At 37.5% G+C, this 19,249-nt stretch overlaps 2 protein-coding genes across 5 annotated transcripts in view; one reads left to right on the forward strand and one right to left on the reverse strand.

Moving 5' to 3' along the window:
• Positions 1 to 8,396, reverse strand: part of znf362b (zinc finger protein 362b) — a 16,235-nt gene extending 7,839 nt beyond the window's left edge. The window contains exon 1 of one of the 4 annotated variants that reach the window (XM_044350643.1): positions 7,896 to 8,396. The gene's annotated coding sequence lies outside the window, so the exon portion shown is untranslated. The other 3 variants (XM_044350644.1, XM_044350641.1, XM_044350642.1) reach the window with 3 other exon arrangements.
• Positions 8,397 to 8,587: 191 nt separating this feature from the next.
• LOC122981865 (tumor necrosis factor receptor superfamily member 1A-like) lies at positions 8,588 to 19,002 on the forward strand. The gene is made up of 7 exons (XM_044350645.1): positions 8,588 to 12,485; positions 13,702 to 13,798; positions 13,888 to 14,013; positions 14,640 to 14,771; positions 14,932 to 14,959; positions 15,948 to 16,108; positions 16,368 to 19,002. Exons 1-7 carry the CDS (start codon positions 12,471 to 12,473, stop codon positions 16,556 to 16,558), a joined length of 750 nt encoding a protein of 249 aa, XP_044206580.1. The 5' UTR covers positions 8,588 to 12,470; the 3' UTR covers positions 16,559 to 19,002.
• The last annotated feature ends 247 nt before the right edge of the window (positions 19,003 to 19,249 follow it).

A 19,249-nucleotide genomic window follows, 5' to 3' on the forward strand; every position in this document is an offset into this window, starting at 1 on the left:
TATGTGCGTCACTTTCGTTAAGAAACTCAGTGACTACTGACATCAGCAAGTTTGAAAATGTAATAATACATTTGTAACAGCAATAGTAAAGAAAATTAAGACAGATTTTGGACAATTCATACACATCTGGTTGGGTGACATGATGATATATACCATGAGACAATATACATTTATCAGCTGTCAGAGATTTTGCCACATTGTTTATATCTCACTAACTCTCCCTTTAATATCTCTATATTTTTTGTATGATTTTCTATGAGGTGTCTTGTCAAGAGTTTAATTTGCTGGATGAGCCAAAAAAAAAAACAAGAATTACCATCTGGTTATGTATTTATAATTAATTTTCCTGAAAATGTACTGATTATATAAGTCAATATGATGACAAAAAATACACCAGGAAAGTTAATTTAACCCGTATGGCCCACGCTTACATGCAGGCAAGTTTCAGTCTACAGATGGCACAATTAGGCACAAAGGAAGGATTTTTTAAAAAGCAGCTCCAGAGACGTTACTAATAGTTTATTAATGAGGCTTGCATTATGATATATGTGTGCCAATTTCTTATTATATTTTAAGACAAATGCTAAGGTTATTTTGCATTTTTATGACAAGTGTAAATGAGGTTTGGTTAATGTAAAATTTTTACCACAGGCAACTGTAATATATGTCTAAGCATGCAGGTACATCGTTATGCATGTTTGCCCGTTAAAATGTCTTTTATGGGTTTTATGGAAAATCAAAACTTATGATTCTGCTAAAAAAATCAAATGAAGATGAGTAACTTTTAGGGTGGTATTTGAAATAGCATAAAACATGATTTATCAAAAGTTAAATTCTTGACCTTGGAAACATATAGTTTGACATACAAAATCTCTACTCAAGGTCTACTCATTAGATTTTTACAGCTTTCATCTGCATCTCACCATCTTCCTCGATGAATGGAGTTTGCTCAAATGAGCTATCTCCATGACAACCGAGCGAACCCCATCTGCTGAGGAAGACAGTTTGAAAGCTCTGGAAAAAGCTTGTCGGTGGACCTTGAGTTTCAAAATGTTTTGTAGAAAAACTGGGTTTAAGATATTTTTTAAAAGATTTATGAAGGACCTGCAGTCACCTTGAATATTATAATAAACATAGAGGTGCTATTTGATAAATATGTACATTTTGAACAGTGTATGAACTTGTTATGTTACATTTATGCTACTAACTGTGTGTAAATTAGGCCTGCAGACTGTCACTATGAGCCATGCTGTTTTAAGTTAACACAGGTCAAACATCTAAATGTCAACTAGAAATATTTAAACACTTATAAAATAGAAAGCAGCGGTCTGACAGAGCCGTGTAGCCTGGACGTTTAGCCCCTCTGTTCCTTTTGTCTCACAATGAATTCCTGTAAAATAAGTGCACGTCGCTTTAAATCTCAGATTAACGCAATAAGGGAAAAAAAACTTTCCATTCTTTGACTTTTCGGACATGTCTGCAGCCTGAGAGCCTCTCTGGACGCGCACTGATGGAGGATTGTTACGCATCGAGCCTCCCGGTGCGACTCAGACATTCTCAGACAGTTTTCTTAAAACATTTCCAGACAAAAGAGAAACAAAAATGGCAGCCTTATTTTTATAAGGCGGGACGCCATATTCTGCAGACCCCAAAAAATTTAGGAGCATGAACGTGTTGTCGTGAGGAGGCTGCTGGGGAGAAGAAGGGGCCCGACGCCGACACAAAGGTGTGTTTATCATGTCAAAGGCATGAATGATTGTTTACGGCGAATTGCAGGTTTGAATAGCCCGGCCTCCCCACCTCTTAAAAAAACTGACACTTCCTACAACAACCATGCCCTGCAAAAAAACAGCACGGAAACGGACAAGACGCAGGCTCGAGCCAAACACCACAAAAACAACCGTACCGACGCGTTAAGGTCAGAATAAAACCGGCGCACAATGCTTCGTCTCCAGAAACACGCTGTGCCATCTTAACCAAATTTCACTTTTAGACTGCTTTTTTTTTCTCCTCCACATTCTGCAACTTTTGGACGAATCAAAGGACAGCGGTTGCATTTTATGCACAATGCACGCACATCTGGGAGTCTATCGCTTATCAGACAAATGCACAGCAGTGAAGACGCGAGAAGACATGCACAAATACCTTGTGTCCTGATTGCAGATATTGTCTTGCGAGCACAGCTATAATATAAAAGGTTGATGTTCTTTCTGCCTGCCTCCAGTCGGACCACCGCTTCCGGGTCGCTTTGTTCACTTCTGGGTGCTGCTGCAGGCTCAGTACAGTACACACACACATACACACACAGGCACATATACGCACAGAGACAGAGATATGCTGCTAATGTTGCTTTGGATAATTTTACCCGATACTTTGTTCACGTTTAATGTGCAGCGGATTTCTGCAAAACACGATAACGGTTTTTTTCGATGCGTGTTTGACTCTCATGGAGTGGAAGCAGTACTCAAATCCTGAAATAGCAATACTACAATGCAACAAACACTCCGTTATATTATAATAATTATTATTATTATTATAAACTTACACTGCAGTGACGTGTTCGCTGCAAAATGTCCTCAAGTTTGAAAAGAAAAGGGGTCAAATAAGTCAAATTTAGAGTGTTACTGATGCGTTCATGTGTAGCTGCCCCAGGTGCTTACTTTAAGCTAAGTGTTGTTAATCTGAAGAAATGCATTTGTATGTAAACCAGCAAAAAACTGTAGTAAAAACTGCAATATTTTCTTCTGGAGTGTAGAAAAAAAAAAATAAAAAAGTCTCACAAAACTTCTGAGCCCCTGCATTAAGAGTGACATCTGAACTCCTCAGTGAGCCTTGATTTGGTGATTTGCAGGTTAAAATCTAAGAAAAAGATTAAAAGTCTCTTATTCAAGAGAGACCTGGCCATAAGTGCTGTGTAAGAACATTGTTACAATGATGAACACAAAATGCTTCAACAAATGAGTTAATATGCATACTCAGGTTTCCAAAACTATCTTAAATAAAGTGAAAACAATTAGTTAAAAAAAAAAGTTAGAAGCAAAAGCATCGAGCAGTGGTGGTATTTTACAAGAAAAAGTCTAGGTAACACTATATCAATGTTAAAACTGGGATAAATTTGGTTGAAATGAGAAAGTTTTTATTTTAAATGTCAGGGTTACATACATATCTCTTGTGCAAACACATGGTGTTGACGAACATTCATAGACATTGTTTTAACAGCATTTTAATGACTATATTTAAAAAAAGCAGGTATTTCATTGTGTAGTTGGGAATTGCTTCACATTTATGTTTAGTCATTCAAATAGTGTTGAAACAATGGTATATATAGACATCCATTAATATACATCAACAGATGTCTGGTTTTAGACTCCTCTTGAACTTTGAGTCACCAAATACTGGGTAGAGGTGCCTTCTTGAGCAAGGTTTTACCTTTGCTCCAGTAATTTGTGTGTGCACTTCCTTCCTGCCGGGTCTCATTGTTGTGAACTTATTGTTCATCCCGTTGGTGTAACATCATGTTAATACAGTGAACACTTCTCAATCAGAAGCAAAGTTTTAACTGATTAAAAGAGCTCCCAGTTCTGGACATAATGACCAGTCCAGTTTCAGTGTCAGTAACATGAAAGAAACAGGATTGTTGTATAAAGAAAATTAGATGTCATTCTTGAAAATAATGTTTTTATTGATTGATACTGATTTCAGTCAACTTGCAAACTTGGTTTGAATCAATGTTTGTGGGATACAAGTTAAAAATAGTCCCTACAGCAGTTTGTTTTCCTCTTTTAAAAGTTAAGATGTAAATACTAAATGACATACAGTAAGAAAGTAATTTAACCTATTGTTAAACAGTATAACTTACATATAATCACTGAATATATACAGAATATAACCCATATTTACAGTTAGAGGCCAACACAGACAATACTTCTACTTGGTGTCTGTTTTTGAAGCACAGCGGAGTTTAACTGCAGCAAATAAGTCCATAATATCCCAGCAAACATTGGTCAGATGGTGATATCGTGTCCCTGGCCAAAAGTGGTCCTGGTCAGTCACAAATAACTGTAACATGGCACATAAAACTGTGACGTGTATGATTGTTATGACTGTTTGATGTATTATGTACGTCTATGAAAAGTGCCACATGTGTAACTGTATGTTTATTGTGTGTCGACCTCTTAAACTGAACAGCCTAAGGATGCAAAATTACTTTCAGTGTAAACTGACAATAAAATCGTATCTTATCATATTGTAGCGTATGTACCTCAATGGAAACTGGAGCAAAGTGCATCAGATAGAATTTAAAGAGTTAAGAATTCAAATTCTCTTGTCTTAATTATCTACAACAAGCTGTACTTTTGATCACCTTTTTCTGTTTTGTTTATCTTAATAAAGTACTGTTGTATGTCAGTATTGACTCAGTATGTTTCTGTAAAAATGACTGCATATGTCTTGTATTAACTAAGATATTTAATGTGTTTGCTGTGTGAATGGTTTTATATCATTTATTATCAGGATTATCTTCAAAGTGACTCATTGTTATTGGTGTATGACCAAGATGTAAATTGGACCATTTTAGAAAGTATAGTATATTAAGTTGTTAATCTAGGCATACAGGATGTATAAAGCTGCAGAATGCACACTGTGTACATATATATCTTAGAGAATAGATAAATAGGCCCATAGATGATGGTAATGACATATTTCGACATTGCTGGAATGCCCAGGGAGGAAATCTAGCAGCCAGGTAACGTCCAGGGCACAAACTTTCATTTAAACTATTTTTTAACCATTACAAGGTGTCTTGAAGGGATGTTCAGACAACAGTCAATGTCAACATCTCAGTGTTTGCTGGTACACCACTGCCAGCCAACCAACCAGGCAGAAATTATATTTTGGATGTGCCAATACAAAAGTGGGTGAGACATCTTTTCATAGAAAACTGACTCATGAAAAGTTAGAAGAAAAAAGAACAAATATAGAAACACTGAAAATGAGCAACTAGTTCACTTTGCAACATTTCCGCATCACAAAGACATTAACTGCAAAACACTATCCTATCCAACATGCTCAACCAACGGAGCATTAGTCTATAAAGACTGTACACAACAGTACAGACAAAAGGTGATCTTCTACACAGTAAAAAAAATGGCTGTGAAATCCACAGTAATTTAAAATTCATGTAGGCTTGCGACAATATGCTTATCACCCAATTTGATACTATCACAATACTACTTCCAATATACTGTGTGCTAAACCATTAACTGGTCTCCTTATTCCATTGAAATACAATATGAAACATAACTGGCAGATAAAATAAATAGTCCAGTCTTTTTAATTTAAAAAGTTAACTGCTTTAATTAATGAATTTAAAAATGTCTCACAGTCTCCTGCCTGTAATAACAAACTGAGAGGAGGTGGAGGAGTGTTGTTACTGCTGTGTTGTTATTAATGTCTCTAGCAGTGGAGAGCAGCCTCTCTGCTGCACTGTTAGCTCTAGAGAAAGCCATCGTTGTCCAAGACGTTGAGCGGGTGCAGAGTTTTTGAGGTGAAACAGACTGAGCACTAAGTTATTTTCTTCACCTCAGAGTTGGTTTAAGTTGTCTAATGCTGCTGTTTGTTGGTCAGCCAGTCTCGTTTGTTAGTGCTGGAGTTTGCTGTACCACTCCGCTAACGTCAGTCTTTGAGTGACGGCGTAGAAAGTTCATAATACACTTCATGTTTGTCTTGCAAAGGTAATTATTTAGTCATTAAATCAAAAAATGCTTGCAACCTCTGCATTTTTTGAAGATGAACTGCAAGATAAATCTAGCATGTGCACACTGTACACTGTGGGTGCTGTGCTGCCCTCGCAGTTGAGTTCCGCCTTTTTTGCTCCGTCAACATCACATGCTGAAATTTTCAACATAGGCAGAGGCGGCAAGTAATACAAAGGTGGTCCACCTTTGAGCTAGCTAGAAAGGGAAAACCCTGTTACTGCAGAAAACCACAGTAACCATTTTACTACTGTAGAAAAACCCAGTAATATTTATACTACTGCAGAAACCATTGTTACTGCAGAAAACCACAGTAACCATTATACACATAAAATGCACACATTAAACACACATAAATGCTGTTTAGCCACCTTTCAAATTCAGAAATAGCATTTACACTTTACAGCTGTTAGCTCAGACTGGCTTCCTACTGCAGTTTGTTGTAGCTTCTACACCACTGACTCCTGCTATTCGGGTGTTTAAAACAAACAGACCCTCCGTGCTGAAGCTAGCAGGCAAACTGGAGCCGCTTTCATGGGGCAGACAAATGAATCAGAGCTCAGAGGATCATATATGACATTAAATGACATTTACGGCATCAAATAACAATGTCAGACATTAGACAACAAAGTAAGTAGCTAGAAAAGCTCTTCAGTGAAGCTAAAGTTTTTAAAATTTACATCAATGTTGTTTCAACCAACTAGTTTATCAGGTGCTGCTGCTTTACATTACATTGTTAATGTGACGTTAGCTTGATAGTTTGGATAGCTGGACTGCTGATGCATTCACACTGTGTGTAGTTTGTCCACAATTACTGTAATTAACACCGTACAAGTTAAAGTTCTGCTTCATGCTCTGTCAGATTTTTAAAAGGTAGCTTTTTAGATTTTCAGAGTGAGTGAAGGAATCAGGAGAGAGAAGACACAAATGAGGAAGAATTGCAGGATGTAACTTAATGGTGTTGAAAGAAAAACAAGGAGAAAGTAAAGAAGACGCAACTGGTTCAAGATGGAAAGAAAAAGTTTAAGGAGGACAGAGAAACACACAGAGGTTCAAAGCGAATGTAAACTAAAGGACATCCTAACAAACAAAAGTCAAAGCACAAGATTAAAACATGTAAAAGGATTAACAGACCTTTTAATACAAATACTAACACCACACAACAACTCTATTAACATGATGTTTTCTTCAGCTGTTAGAAGGTCGTTGACTTCAGTAACTTGTAAACTCAGCACTAAAACTGACAGTTGCGGTTATTAGGCAACACGAAATGCTGATTCGTTATTCATCTGAATGATTCATCTATTGGTCAAACTGTTTTCTTAATTTGGTTTGAGCAAAGTCATTCCTCATAAGTCAGTTTTGTTATTTTGTTATACTGCAAACATTGATCAATATTAAGGACCATATAGACAGTGTGAGAATCCAGATTTGTTTTTAAGAGAGAGACTCACTGGTCCATCTGTCATCCATAAGGCCCACATTTATTTATGTGTTGTGAATTAATATTGTTAATATTTATTAACCTTATTTTTGTGCACTTATTTAATTTCAGCCACCTTACTGCATGTGTCTATGACGACACTGTCGACACCACATATTGTATCCATGACACGCCCGCCCCGAAAGACAAAACTAGTAGTTTCAGGGCGCCTACCACCCCCACCTGAAACAAACCCTAGGGGAAAAACTGACAGTCATCATTATTAAACATCAGAAGGATCATCAGTGATTAATCTATAGAGCTCAGACTTTACAAAGTATTTCACAATTCAGGATCAAATGAAAAGATCATTAACAGGGAAGTAACGGCTTTAATAAAATTCATAAATTGAATCATTTATATGTTGACACTGTTGGGATGCTTTCAACTGTTAGTCTAAAGTCTGCATTCACAAACAAAATGAAAAAAGTAAATTATTGTATTATCATTTTTACCTGGACAAGTGACTTTTGTGCCTGGGCAAGTGAAAGGAAATTTACTCGTCTGAAGGACAAGAGCCTCAAAAAGTTAATGTTGAGCCCTGATGTGATCTCAAATTTGAACAGCATCACTGAGTGAGTCTAGGCACCTAAGTAACTTACTTCACTGCAGCTGGTTTGGGACTTAACAGCTTTTTGGATTACATGATTTTTTCTTACCTTAAAGGATTTTCTTTTTCAGAGTAAGTACTTGTGTTCTGGTCTGTTTTTGCTCGATGTAAAGTTGTCAGACCGTATCATAGGGGGATAATGTGGACTTTCTAACATCCTACAGCTTGCTAACTTCACCAGCTAATAATCAACTGCAGAATACTCTGAAATTAAGGATGCAACAAACTCAGAATATTCATAAATCTGCACTGGAAGATATGGAAGACCACAAAGACATCTGATATTTTGTGCAGTGTGGACAGTGCACTTCTTGCGGCGTGGTGAGGAGTAACGTTAGCTGTCAGTAGGAGCGGCAACAGCAGCAGGAATCACCGACGTCACCATGACGTGACCATTATCCTCCTCTCCAGAACAAACAGAGCCAGTGATTAAAACAGATGAAAACACTGAATAAAGCAGTTTTACGTGAAAAATCAGTGTTTCTCTGATGGTGTTCAGCAGACACAGGACGTCTGGGAGGGGCTGCTAGCCAAGCTGCTGCTAATGTTTGCTCAGCTTCTTTCTCTGATGACTTAAGATCCGGACGTCCGATGACTAAAATCCTTCTTAAGTTAAAAGCGACCAAGATCTAAAAGGTTGATCTATGTTATATATTTTGTTAAGTTGTGCACTCACACCATCCCAAATGTTTCCAACTATTTTCAAACCCAGAGAAATCCATAATTTTAATCAAGGTAACGGTCCGTTTCACTTGGTTGCCTGTCAATGGCGTCATATCCCCAAAGAGTAAGATGATAATCATCTTGTGCGCATGCGTCTGCATTGTGGTTGTCCACCACAATGGCGTCTACCAAAGAGCATATGTATACAAGATAATGGGTCGGCATTGTGGTCACCTGCCAGAAACGAATAAATGGACTTTTATTGAGTTTTAAGCCCAATTTTTACAATAAACATTTTAGATTTTGGTTGTTTTTAACTATATCTTTTAACTGGATGAAGGATTTTAGTCATCGGATGTCTGGATCTTAAGTCTGGAACTTAAGTTCTGGAGGGGCTGCGAGCTCGGCTACTCTGTCTTTTGTTATGGTTTTGATTGAGAGACCTCTAGCAGCTGAAATTACATATGTGCATTTAAATTAAATTGTAAAATTAAAATGGAATCATTCTTGAATTAACATTGATGACACTGGAAAGTTACACTGTTAGAGCCTTGGACTTTCCCACGAGGAAAACCAGGAGGAAGAAGTTTTTAAGGTAGGAACGGACTTTGGTTGTTTCATCTGTGTATGTGTGTGTGTGTGTGTGTGTGTGTAAGCTTGCATATGCATGCATTATGTGTGGAGAGAGATGGCCTACAGTCAGCCGGCCTGTACCTTTTGGTGACACAGTTTCTGTATTATATATGTATGCTTCACTGTGGACTTATACTCGTATTTGGTGCTGCAACAGTCTTAGAATTTAAAAATTGAGCTGCAGTCATTAGTGATTGTGAATAGTGAAGGGTGGCTGATGTTTGTGCAGGTTGGATGAGTGGACAGTTGTTGAGTTGTGATGGAAACCAAATATCCGGCTAGTTACTTTCCTCTGGTGCTGTGTTATGTTCCAACTGGTTTTCAAGCTAACTGGTTTCCATACCAACAGCAGCAGCTGTGGTTAGCAGATTCGTCACACATTCAAAAACATGTTACTGGAAATTTTCTGTTCCTCTTTGTCTTATGAATAACAGAGGAGGTTTGGGTGAGTGCCAATCTGTACTTTACTATACAATATACACAAAAGGAAGGAGAGTTATTGTAAATCATTAAATCCATGCCTTCAGTATTGTGTTGTGGGTAGAATATTACTATTCCTGTGGTTCAGTGTTTATTTTTTATTAATATATTAGTGTATTTTGACAGTATTATTGTCTGAGTTATATCATCACTGCTTAAAAGTATCTCTTTGTAATATAATAAATATGTTTGGGTATTTATTAAGACAAGCCCCAAGGTAACCAGTTGTTTTGAGTAAATCCAAAACAAAATGTCACCTGGATGCTGACATAATTTACCAATATGTGACAGAAATAGTAAACTGTGAAAGCTTGAGTGGCTCACAGTGTTAGGCAGGTGATTTGTACTAAATAGTCTTTTGCTCTAGTGCGATCGAATCCTGCTCGACGCAATCTTGCAAAGATGATATTTTCTTAAATTTCTTTTTTTGTAGGTGGTTGTGATGTAGTGTTCACTTATACAATCATATTGGCTGCAGCAGATATGAGAAGTGACTTGAAAATCACCAGTAATATGTTTGTGAATGTGTGATGAATCTGCTGACAGAGGCAGACCACAGCTGCTGCTGTTAGGTACGGAAACCAGTTAGCTTGAAAACCAGTTGGGATGGACAGACTTCATCAAGCGTATGGATAGAGGGTACACTGGCACCATGCTCAGTAATGTTAAAACTGACACTTGAACATAGCCTGGAACAGCAGCTACATGAACCACACACATGCACGCACACACACACAGATCATCAATATCAGCATAAAATCCAATCATACACCCAACAAAAATTATGCTCAGTAAACAATAATATTGAAATAGGCAATAGGCTATTACAGTCCGAAGTTGTAAATGAGCTTGCTTTTGATGATTACAGCAGGAGGTGATGGTGTTGAACACTGAAATGCTCCTCTGTGCAATGCGCAGGCTGTACGCTGAGTGAAAGAGGAGGGACTGCTCGTTGCTTGCAATGCGCTGCCACTCACAATTTCCAACCTATCATCATCATCATATGTTAAACAAGAAGCAAGAAACAAGAATTGTATTATTTGTATTGGTCGCGTAGTCACATTTGAAACAGTATTCATTGATTGCTATCCACTGGATGATCCAGCAAAAAAGGAAGCCTTCTGATTGGTTGGGCCTGAGTACCAAGTTGGTGAGCCCACGCCTATCCAGGCCCACCCACAGCTATGTGGTGCCAGCCACCACCGATGTCCAACCCACATGCTCATGAATTATTGACATCTCCTGTCACTCAGTCTGAACCACATGGAATTATGAGAAACAAGCGGAGGAACTTGTGCACTGATGTTGCTGCCAATAGTTGTGTCACTGTGTGTGGGTGTGTATGGACCACCACACACCAGTATTACGTTTCGCCTGCTTTTGGTGCTGTCATGTGTCAGTAACCACACGTTGCAACACCTGATGGCGTCGGGCAGAGCACACGACCAGGTGTACCAGGTTGTTAATTCATTCCTTTCATGGTTTATGGCTTTTTTAAAAATTGTTTTCATGATTTGAGTTGTTTGTTTAAAATGTTTCAAATATTGGAAGTTAGCTCTAGTGAAGCTGTTTTAGATTCTTTGTTGGTTGGTTCTGCAGTTCCGCATCTCGTCAGTGCCATCCTCCACCTCCTCTCACTCTAAGCCCAGGGTCTCAGACACTGGCTGCCAGTGCTGCCTCCATATCCTCCACCACCTACTCCTTACACTCTTGGAAAGTGGGCATCAGTACCACCCTTCATCATCGTCACCATCATCTGCTATATATCACAACCTCTTGACTTTCTACTTAAGTTATTTGAGAAATTTTTAATGTATTACAAAGTCAAGAGGTTGTGATATGTAACACAACAAGCTAGCAAAGATATGTAAACTAAACCACGTTCCCATGCATACGCAGTGGCATCTGCCATACAAGGAACTTCTCTCCTGAGAGTAAAGCTGAAAGTTTACTTTCCGTGTCCGCTAGGGTCTACGTGACATAACTTTCGTCATCAGAGGGTGTACGAGTAGGCTCTGTGCAGACATCTGCCTACCTGTAATTTATTGTGTCTGCATGGACCTGTCCGCACCAGTATGCACGGTCACAACACTGTCTCCCTATAGAAACTGATCTACTGTGCATGTGTGGAACGTGTCCTCCAAGCGGACCCCAGAAAGTAGTAAAAATAGAACAACTACTTGTCTGTGGTGTCCGCAGCTGTCCATGTACGCGTCTGCTTGGGAATATAAATGAAGCTTCACAGTCTTATCGCTGTTATTACTCTTTGGAGCTGAGCACATGAGATTTGTTGACAATAAAAAAAAAAAAGAAAGAAAATTGCAAGCCTATCTTTTAAGCTTGTCAGCCTATCAACTACGCTATTGAGCCATCCGTGGTGCTGTGTTAAATATAATTCTTGTAGATCACATCCAGGTCATGACCATGTACCCAGGTGTCAATGAAACGCCTGGTCACGATGCCTGTCACATGTTTTATGTATATTAGCACCAGACACCATGGTGAACATGTAGTTACTGACATATGACTGCACTAAAACCAGGCAAAACGGCGTCCCATAGAGGGGTTTTGTGATCTCACTGTGTTTCCTGTTCCTTGCGCAATTTCTCTGAAGACTCCAAAGAACTGTCAGCTCTAACCCAGAACTATGTAGGCTTCCTTTAACACTTGACTCAGCTTAGAGGGAAATCTATAGATAGCTTAAAGTAAGAATGCTACTTCCTGTTAGTGAATGTAGGAGTGTCCTCAACTGGTGATGTTGTGATAATCGTACTTTTGTTTCAAATGAGAGAAACTCACACTCCTCTTAAGTGGGTTGTTTGATCACCTCAAGGTCCAATCTTCCAACATGAACTTTGTCTTGGTAAGTACTAATTTAGACATTTTAATTGGACCATCTGTATGTCTGTTTCCAGCTTTAATGTAGTTTCTGTGAGTTGATTTTAGATCACCATAACTATTCTTAGCAGCAAGTGTTGAATAAAAATGATCAAAAAACATACGATTTGTCTCAATATTTGACTCAAGGGTTGATCTGCAGCCAACTATGTTTAGTAATGTAAAAAAGAGATATAAAGTATATCTGCACAAACTCAGTGTCTCAGTTCAGCTTTCAGTTGGTTTCAGTTAAGAGTTAACATTAAGCCGTAGTGTTGCTTCTTATGGGTTGCTGGCAAACACGCACAAGGTTGTGTTGATGATGTTGATTAAGTTATATGTGGCTAAGTGAATGCTAGGTTTTTTATTTTTATTTCAAACAATACTTGTAATTATCAAAGTAATAGTAATTATTATTAATTAAATAAACCCACATCTACATACATTTGGAATAAGAATTAGCCCCAAATTGGAGGATGTAAGGTTAGCTCTGCCAAATTACATGAAGCCAATATGCTGATGTTTTGGGTCCAGGAGGTGGAAGTACCTTTTTAGATAGTGTATTCTCATTTCAACAACAGCAGGTGGAGTTTTGCATTCCCCACTCTTTTATCTGATACCTATAGGTCAGGAGTTTTGTCAGAAAAAAAACATCTTTCCATCTCTTGAAGATGGAAACATGCAGCTGCTTCTTCCTTAGATCGCATTAAACTGCTGTGGGTAGAGAGACAGTCTCTACAAATACAGTATCACAAATATGTTTTCAGTTAGCAAATGGGGTAGTTAATTCCTCATCAATATGCATAACGTAAGGACTACAGTTTAGAATACCTCATAGACTCTATCTGACTAGCAGCAAAACCTTTTTCAGGGGTGGATAAGAATTGTTTAAGATGTGTGTGTGATATGTGAAAAGACTGGACCACCATCCCAGAAACATTTGGCTAGAGGATTTAATGGCACAATATGCATATTTAATAACCCGCTTGATATCAAAGATGTATGAAGATTAAAAAGTACATATGCCCATGCAATGACTTAAAGAGTTGTATTCAGCCAAGTTACTACACCATTACGGCTGTAGCTTTGTATGACGACATGGGAGCAGCTACGGTGTTGGAGATGTCAGTTGATCTGCCAGCAGTCTCCTCTCCTCACAGTATCACACATTATTATTATCATAACCTCGTCTTTTGTTTCAGGCTTTCTCACTGGGACTTGCCTTACTTTCTATTAGAGAGAGTTACACTGAGGGGACAGAACAAACCAGTACATCATGTTATGAAAAGTGCCCACCTGGTAAGTTATAACACAAAATGCCTTCATGTTGCACAGTTATACTGGCATTATCACCTATTAACCCAACCCCTTTCTCCACTGTTTTCCAGGATATCATAAAGAAAGTGACTGTGATGATCATGTTGGACAGTTCAGATGTAAAAAATGTGATGCTAACACATTCACAGATATAGAAAACACCATATCGAGATGTGAGAGGTGCGACATATGTGAGAGTAAGTATCTTGTTCAAATACTATTCATTGAGTTTAGTGATATAACACACGTACTGTCAGTTTATGGGATATTGTCTGAACTTGAAGTTAAACTCTACTAAGATAATACATTGTTGAACGTTTCTAGTTATTTAAAAGAAAATATGTTGCTTTTTGTTGCAGTTAACATTCACTTGTAATTTTCATGGTTTGAGATTAGACAGAAGTGGAAACACTGATAAGATAAATCTGATGTAAAATCTTCTTCTGTATGTGGCTGCACGTCCCGTTCAATGAGGTTGTACAATAGATCTAAGATGAGGGATTTTGTTGGATAATGGCAACATGTGAATTACATACACTGTGTGCCATTCCCATTTTAACTCCAACTTAACGCCCAGGTTAAATGTGATCTTGTCTAAAAGGTTATTTCTGTCCTGCAACAGATTTAGCCTTAATTTTGTAGTAGAATTTTAAAAAAGATATCTGGCTGTGTGCTGACTGAAGCAATGGCAAATTGATTAAAATAATCCTCGAATCAGCTCATGCCCTCCCAATTTTATTGTTCAGAATAAAACGCCTTGTCAGCATTGTGTGTTAATGCTGTGGATTGAGACAGAAACATTGTGTTTTTAAATTTCCCCCAGAATTTGAGGAGCAAATAAAGCCCTGCTCCTTTAACAGTAATGTGGTGTGTGAGTGTAAAACGGGATACTACAATGAAGCTACTCAAACTGACGACAGGCGGTGCGTTCCATGCCCCACTAAAGATTGTAAAGGTAAGTAAAGACAAAGTCAAGGACATATTGGGATTCACAGCAGCCATATTGATTCATATTCTAGCTTATTAAATATAAATTACATTCTCTCAAAAGAAAGGCATGTGGTTTTTGGATTCTCAGAATCACATTGTTTATATTTTTTGGGGTTTTTTTCCAGATGGCAAAGGGAAGCAACAGGCTAACAGGTGGGTGATTTTACAATAAAACAGAAACAAAAACCTAGATATGTTTAAGTCATTAAATGAGTAGTATTTAATGAGTGGAGAGTGCACACATTGAAAAATCTTTTATAGGTGCTGGGTAAAAAACTGCAACAGAAGGCAGAAATCAGACTGATCTACATACTGTAGTAATAGATCCCAATAAATCTTGAGAGCTGAGGAAGGATCTTTTCACTCAGTGTAATAAGTCAGGCTCATCGCTTTAAGCTAATCTTTCCACTGTTAATTTGTTTTGGGGTGGTGACTGATGTCTTATCATCACTATCTCTTTATCTTTTGACTTTTCGTCACTGATGTACTTAGCTATTTCTATGTTGTACTTTCTATGATAATTGCTTTCTTTTTGATGATTTTATGACTTATATATTTTATCAAAACTTCATGTAGAATATTCAATATGTGTTTCGTACAATTTGTTGTTGTTTCCATTGAATCAAGAGAAAATGTCAACTATTCACTGACTCTGATATTCTACAATTATTAGGAGCTATCAGTAGAGCGTGCAGATGTTTTGTCTGATTTCTGAGCCAAAAGACCTCCTTCAGTGCTATGCCTCACATTTTGAGAGTGTATACTACTGCTCCAAAGCATTTTAAATTCCTATGAAAGTGACTCACATATAGCCAGAGAGTTAACTGTGCAGTTCAAAGAAAAAAATACCCCTTTTGATCTTGTAACTGACTTTTAGTGTTGATTTAAAAAGTATTTTTCTGTGGTCAAATCCAGCATAGCATGATTTCAGGTCGGGGGGAACTTTTTCTCAATGGTCTTGACTTACTGAGGTTTTACTGTACAACCTGCACTGAACAGTGTGGCTGCAGATGTTAAAAGTTCTGTTAAGACTGTCAGCCTGGACTGTAAGACTGGTAGCCTTACGAATAAAGGATTGTAACTGTGCATAAATATGTTGTTATATTCCACTGTTGTCTATATTTATCTCTATGTTTTTCAGGGCTCGTAAGAACTGTCTGAAAAACTCAGAATGCAAGAAGATATGTCTATCAAATACAACTACATCCACAACTACAACTACAACTACAACTGCAACTACATTTATGAATACGGCATCTTCAAACAACACACCATCGACTCCTCATATCGTCCCAGTTCCAAGTAACTTTTAGTTCTAAATATCTACTGTACTTAAGAAGTGATGTAGACAGAACAACTCACTGGTTTGTGTTTTTTTTTGATTTATGACTCATGTTATCTGTTTATGTTTCAGTAAGTTGTCATGATTCTTTAAGAAATGTGGTCATCTTTAAATATGACTCAAGTTCACCCCATATTTTAATCATCAGAGGTTTCCAGACAGAATTATGTCAGAATTGATGAGTGGTAGAGTTATATCAGTGTTTCTTTGTGTCCACAGCAGTGAACTATTTGACCTTGATGTTTCTTGTGTTGGTTGTGGTGACAATTACGGGGCTTTTTTGGCTCCTGTTCTCCACCCTCTTCATCAGGAACCTGCTCAGATACTCAGACGTTTGTCCCTACTGGGACACAAACAAAGACCTGGAGCCGCCTGCTGAGGACCCCAAATTCAATGGTAACCTGTGGTAGAATGTAGCTAAGTACAAATTGCTGGAGCTGGACAATCAGAAAAGAGTGGGCTCATCAGGATGGAGGCCTTAAAGAAACTGGAGCTAAGACGTCCTGTTTCAGACAGAGGCTTAACTGAGGGGCTGCATAAACATTCAGTATGAATTAAAAAAGGAGTTTTTTGAACTATAAATCTTGCAAAGATAGTCCAGTAGAGTCCCAGATTAAAAATATAGATCTGTAAATTTGCATAATATGTCCCCTTTAATGTTCAGACCAAACCAAGTTTTTATTAGTGATCTGCCTTACTTATCTGCTTTAGCTGCTTTGTTTGTCATTAAACCGCCCTTTCAGTCCTGGCATTATGGGTGGGCCCCTGGAAGCCAGAGCGAGAGCGGAAACTTAAAGCAGCTAGCTGAGGTTAGCATGCCCGCCAGTGTTTCAGTTTAACCAGTGACCATGTTATCTGGTGACTTTCATGGCAATGCGTTGTGGTGACGGCAGCTGTTGAGAACACGAACAGTACATGTAGGTGTCCTCCTAAAAGTCTTAAATAATCATGTATTCAACACAGTATATGTTAGTCGTGTCCTTTTTGTGTTACATTGTGTAAATTAAATGGTGTCGCCAACAAGAGGCACATTTCCTCACTTATTTTTCTGAAATTAATCTTTTTAAATGGCTTGCTTGAGATGAAACGCTGATTCTCGTTGCAGTATCCACACTGATGGTCACAAGTTAAAGTAGGCTGGTCAAACCCCGGTGAATACTGGCTGTGTGACTACACAGTTTACACAATATTTAGCCACAAACTGTACTTTTAGTGCACAATGACAAAGCAGGTTAATTGGTTGAATATGGGACACTTTCCAATTGAAGATAATAGTATAAAATCACAAAAAAGACCAAAGCTGCACTGCCAACTTATCGGCTATGTTTTGTTTCCCACGTTATAAGAAACGTAAAAAGGTGAATGCTTCTTGCTTAGCACAGTTTAACTTACATTAATGGTTGGCATAGATAATAAACACACTGATTTATTAAAGTAAAATTGATAAGGCTTTTAGTAGCCAGCTGTCATCACTATGAGCAACCACAACGCATTCAGCTGAACAGTGCCAGTTAACACGGTCACTGGTTAAACTGAAACACCTGTTAATGATCAAAATGTTAAAATAAAATGTTAAATTAAAACAGAATCATGGTCATCACTGGAAATGACATTGTTAGAGCCCTGGACTTAACCACCAGTAAAACGTGTGGGGAAGATGTTTTAAAGGTGGGAATGGACTTCAGTTGTTTCATGTTTGTGTGTGTGTGTGTGTATGTGTGTGTGTGTGTGTGTGTGAAACTGTGCATTATGTGTGAGAGAGGGGTCTAAATGTATTAGATTTTGGTAATTCCAATACTACGTTCAAGGTCAATTGGATAAAAAATTATATACCATGGTCTTTATAGGAAAGTATAAACTATGGTACATTATTCCAGAACTTAATTTTGAAAAAGTAGGTTGTATTGAATTCCTCCTGCATTGCAATTTTGATATAAATAAGATCCCTGTTACACTGTCTAACTACCATAAACAAGTTTTAGATAGTATATTAGATTTAAAAATAAAACATTGTTAATTGATAGCTGGGTTTAACATATAGTTGGTGACACAAAATGAAAACGGACTTTTATTTAGTAATACAGAATTTCTCAGGAAATATAGAATTCCAGCTATGCCTAAATAATTTGCAGTTATCTTTGATGCAATACCTCCTGGTCTTTTGAGATTAATGCAGGGAAATAGCATGTTTGATGTGAATCTGCAATTTAAATGTAACCTTGTGTCAGATGGTATATGCATCACAGACAAAAAATGTACTAATAATCTTCTTATGAGACTTTGCCAGGGGTCCGCACCTCCTCCTGCCAAGTTATTTTGGAACTTGAGATTTGAAAATATTAAGTGCAAATCAGTTTGGTATTTCAATAAGAAATATTGTGTTACCAACAAAACCAAAATTTTGATTTATCCTGTGAATCAGGTACTTTCAAGATTCAAAAATGCTATTGATGGAAAGTGTTTTGCAATAACGAAACTGAGACCATTTGTCATTTTATTTTATGATTGTCTGTGTGATTTTAATGATAGGAATGATTTTGATTGTTTATTTTGAACCTCTTTATCTTATATGGAAAATATTACATTCACAAATGCAAATGGACTAATAGAAACCACACATATAACAATTCAAAATAGAAATCAGACACTATACTGAACCATAGAAATTTGTAAAGATTAAAACATTTTCCTGTAATGCCTTTGTTGCTTGTTACATGGTACCCCTATGTATATAGTTTTGTTAGTGTCTTTTTTTATGTCAATTTGTATACTTATGTTTTATGTTTTGGTTGAAGATGATTGTATGGTTTGAACATGATACAGTATTAATAAAAACCAAATACCTGACCAGTTACTTTCCTCTGGCACCGGGAATGAATAGCAATACCACAATGTCAAAAATACTCCATTATATTATTATTATTATAAATCACACTGAAGAGACGTGTTCACTGAAAAATGTCCTCAAGTATCAAAAGAAAAGGAGTCAAATAAACTTTTTATTTTTGTCATTAATTGGTTGTGAGCAGACATCCTACAGAGACGTCCTCTCCATTGGGCATTACAGATTTTCTTTTAATAGTTCAGCAATGATGTAAGCT

This window comes from Thunnus albacares, chromosome 5 (genome assembly GCF_914725855.1).
Source record: "Thunnus albacares chromosome 5, fThuAlb1.1, whole genome shotgun sequence".
Classification (NCBI taxonomy): domain Eukaryota; kingdom Metazoa; phylum Chordata; class Actinopteri; order Scombriformes; family Scombridae; genus Thunnus; species Thunnus albacares.

Bases quoted from the DNA above. Each gene is read 5' to 3' on its own strand.
- LOC122981865 (XM_044350645.1), top strand. The intron at 13,799-13,887 runs GTAAGTTATAAC...ACTGTTTTCCAG, and splicing joins TTATGAAAAGTGCCCACCTG to GATATCATAAAGAAAGTGAC. The intron at 14,772-14,931 runs GTAAGTAAAGAC...GTTTTTTTCCAG, and splicing joins CCCCACTAAAGATTGTAAAG to ATGGCAAAGGGAAGCAACAG.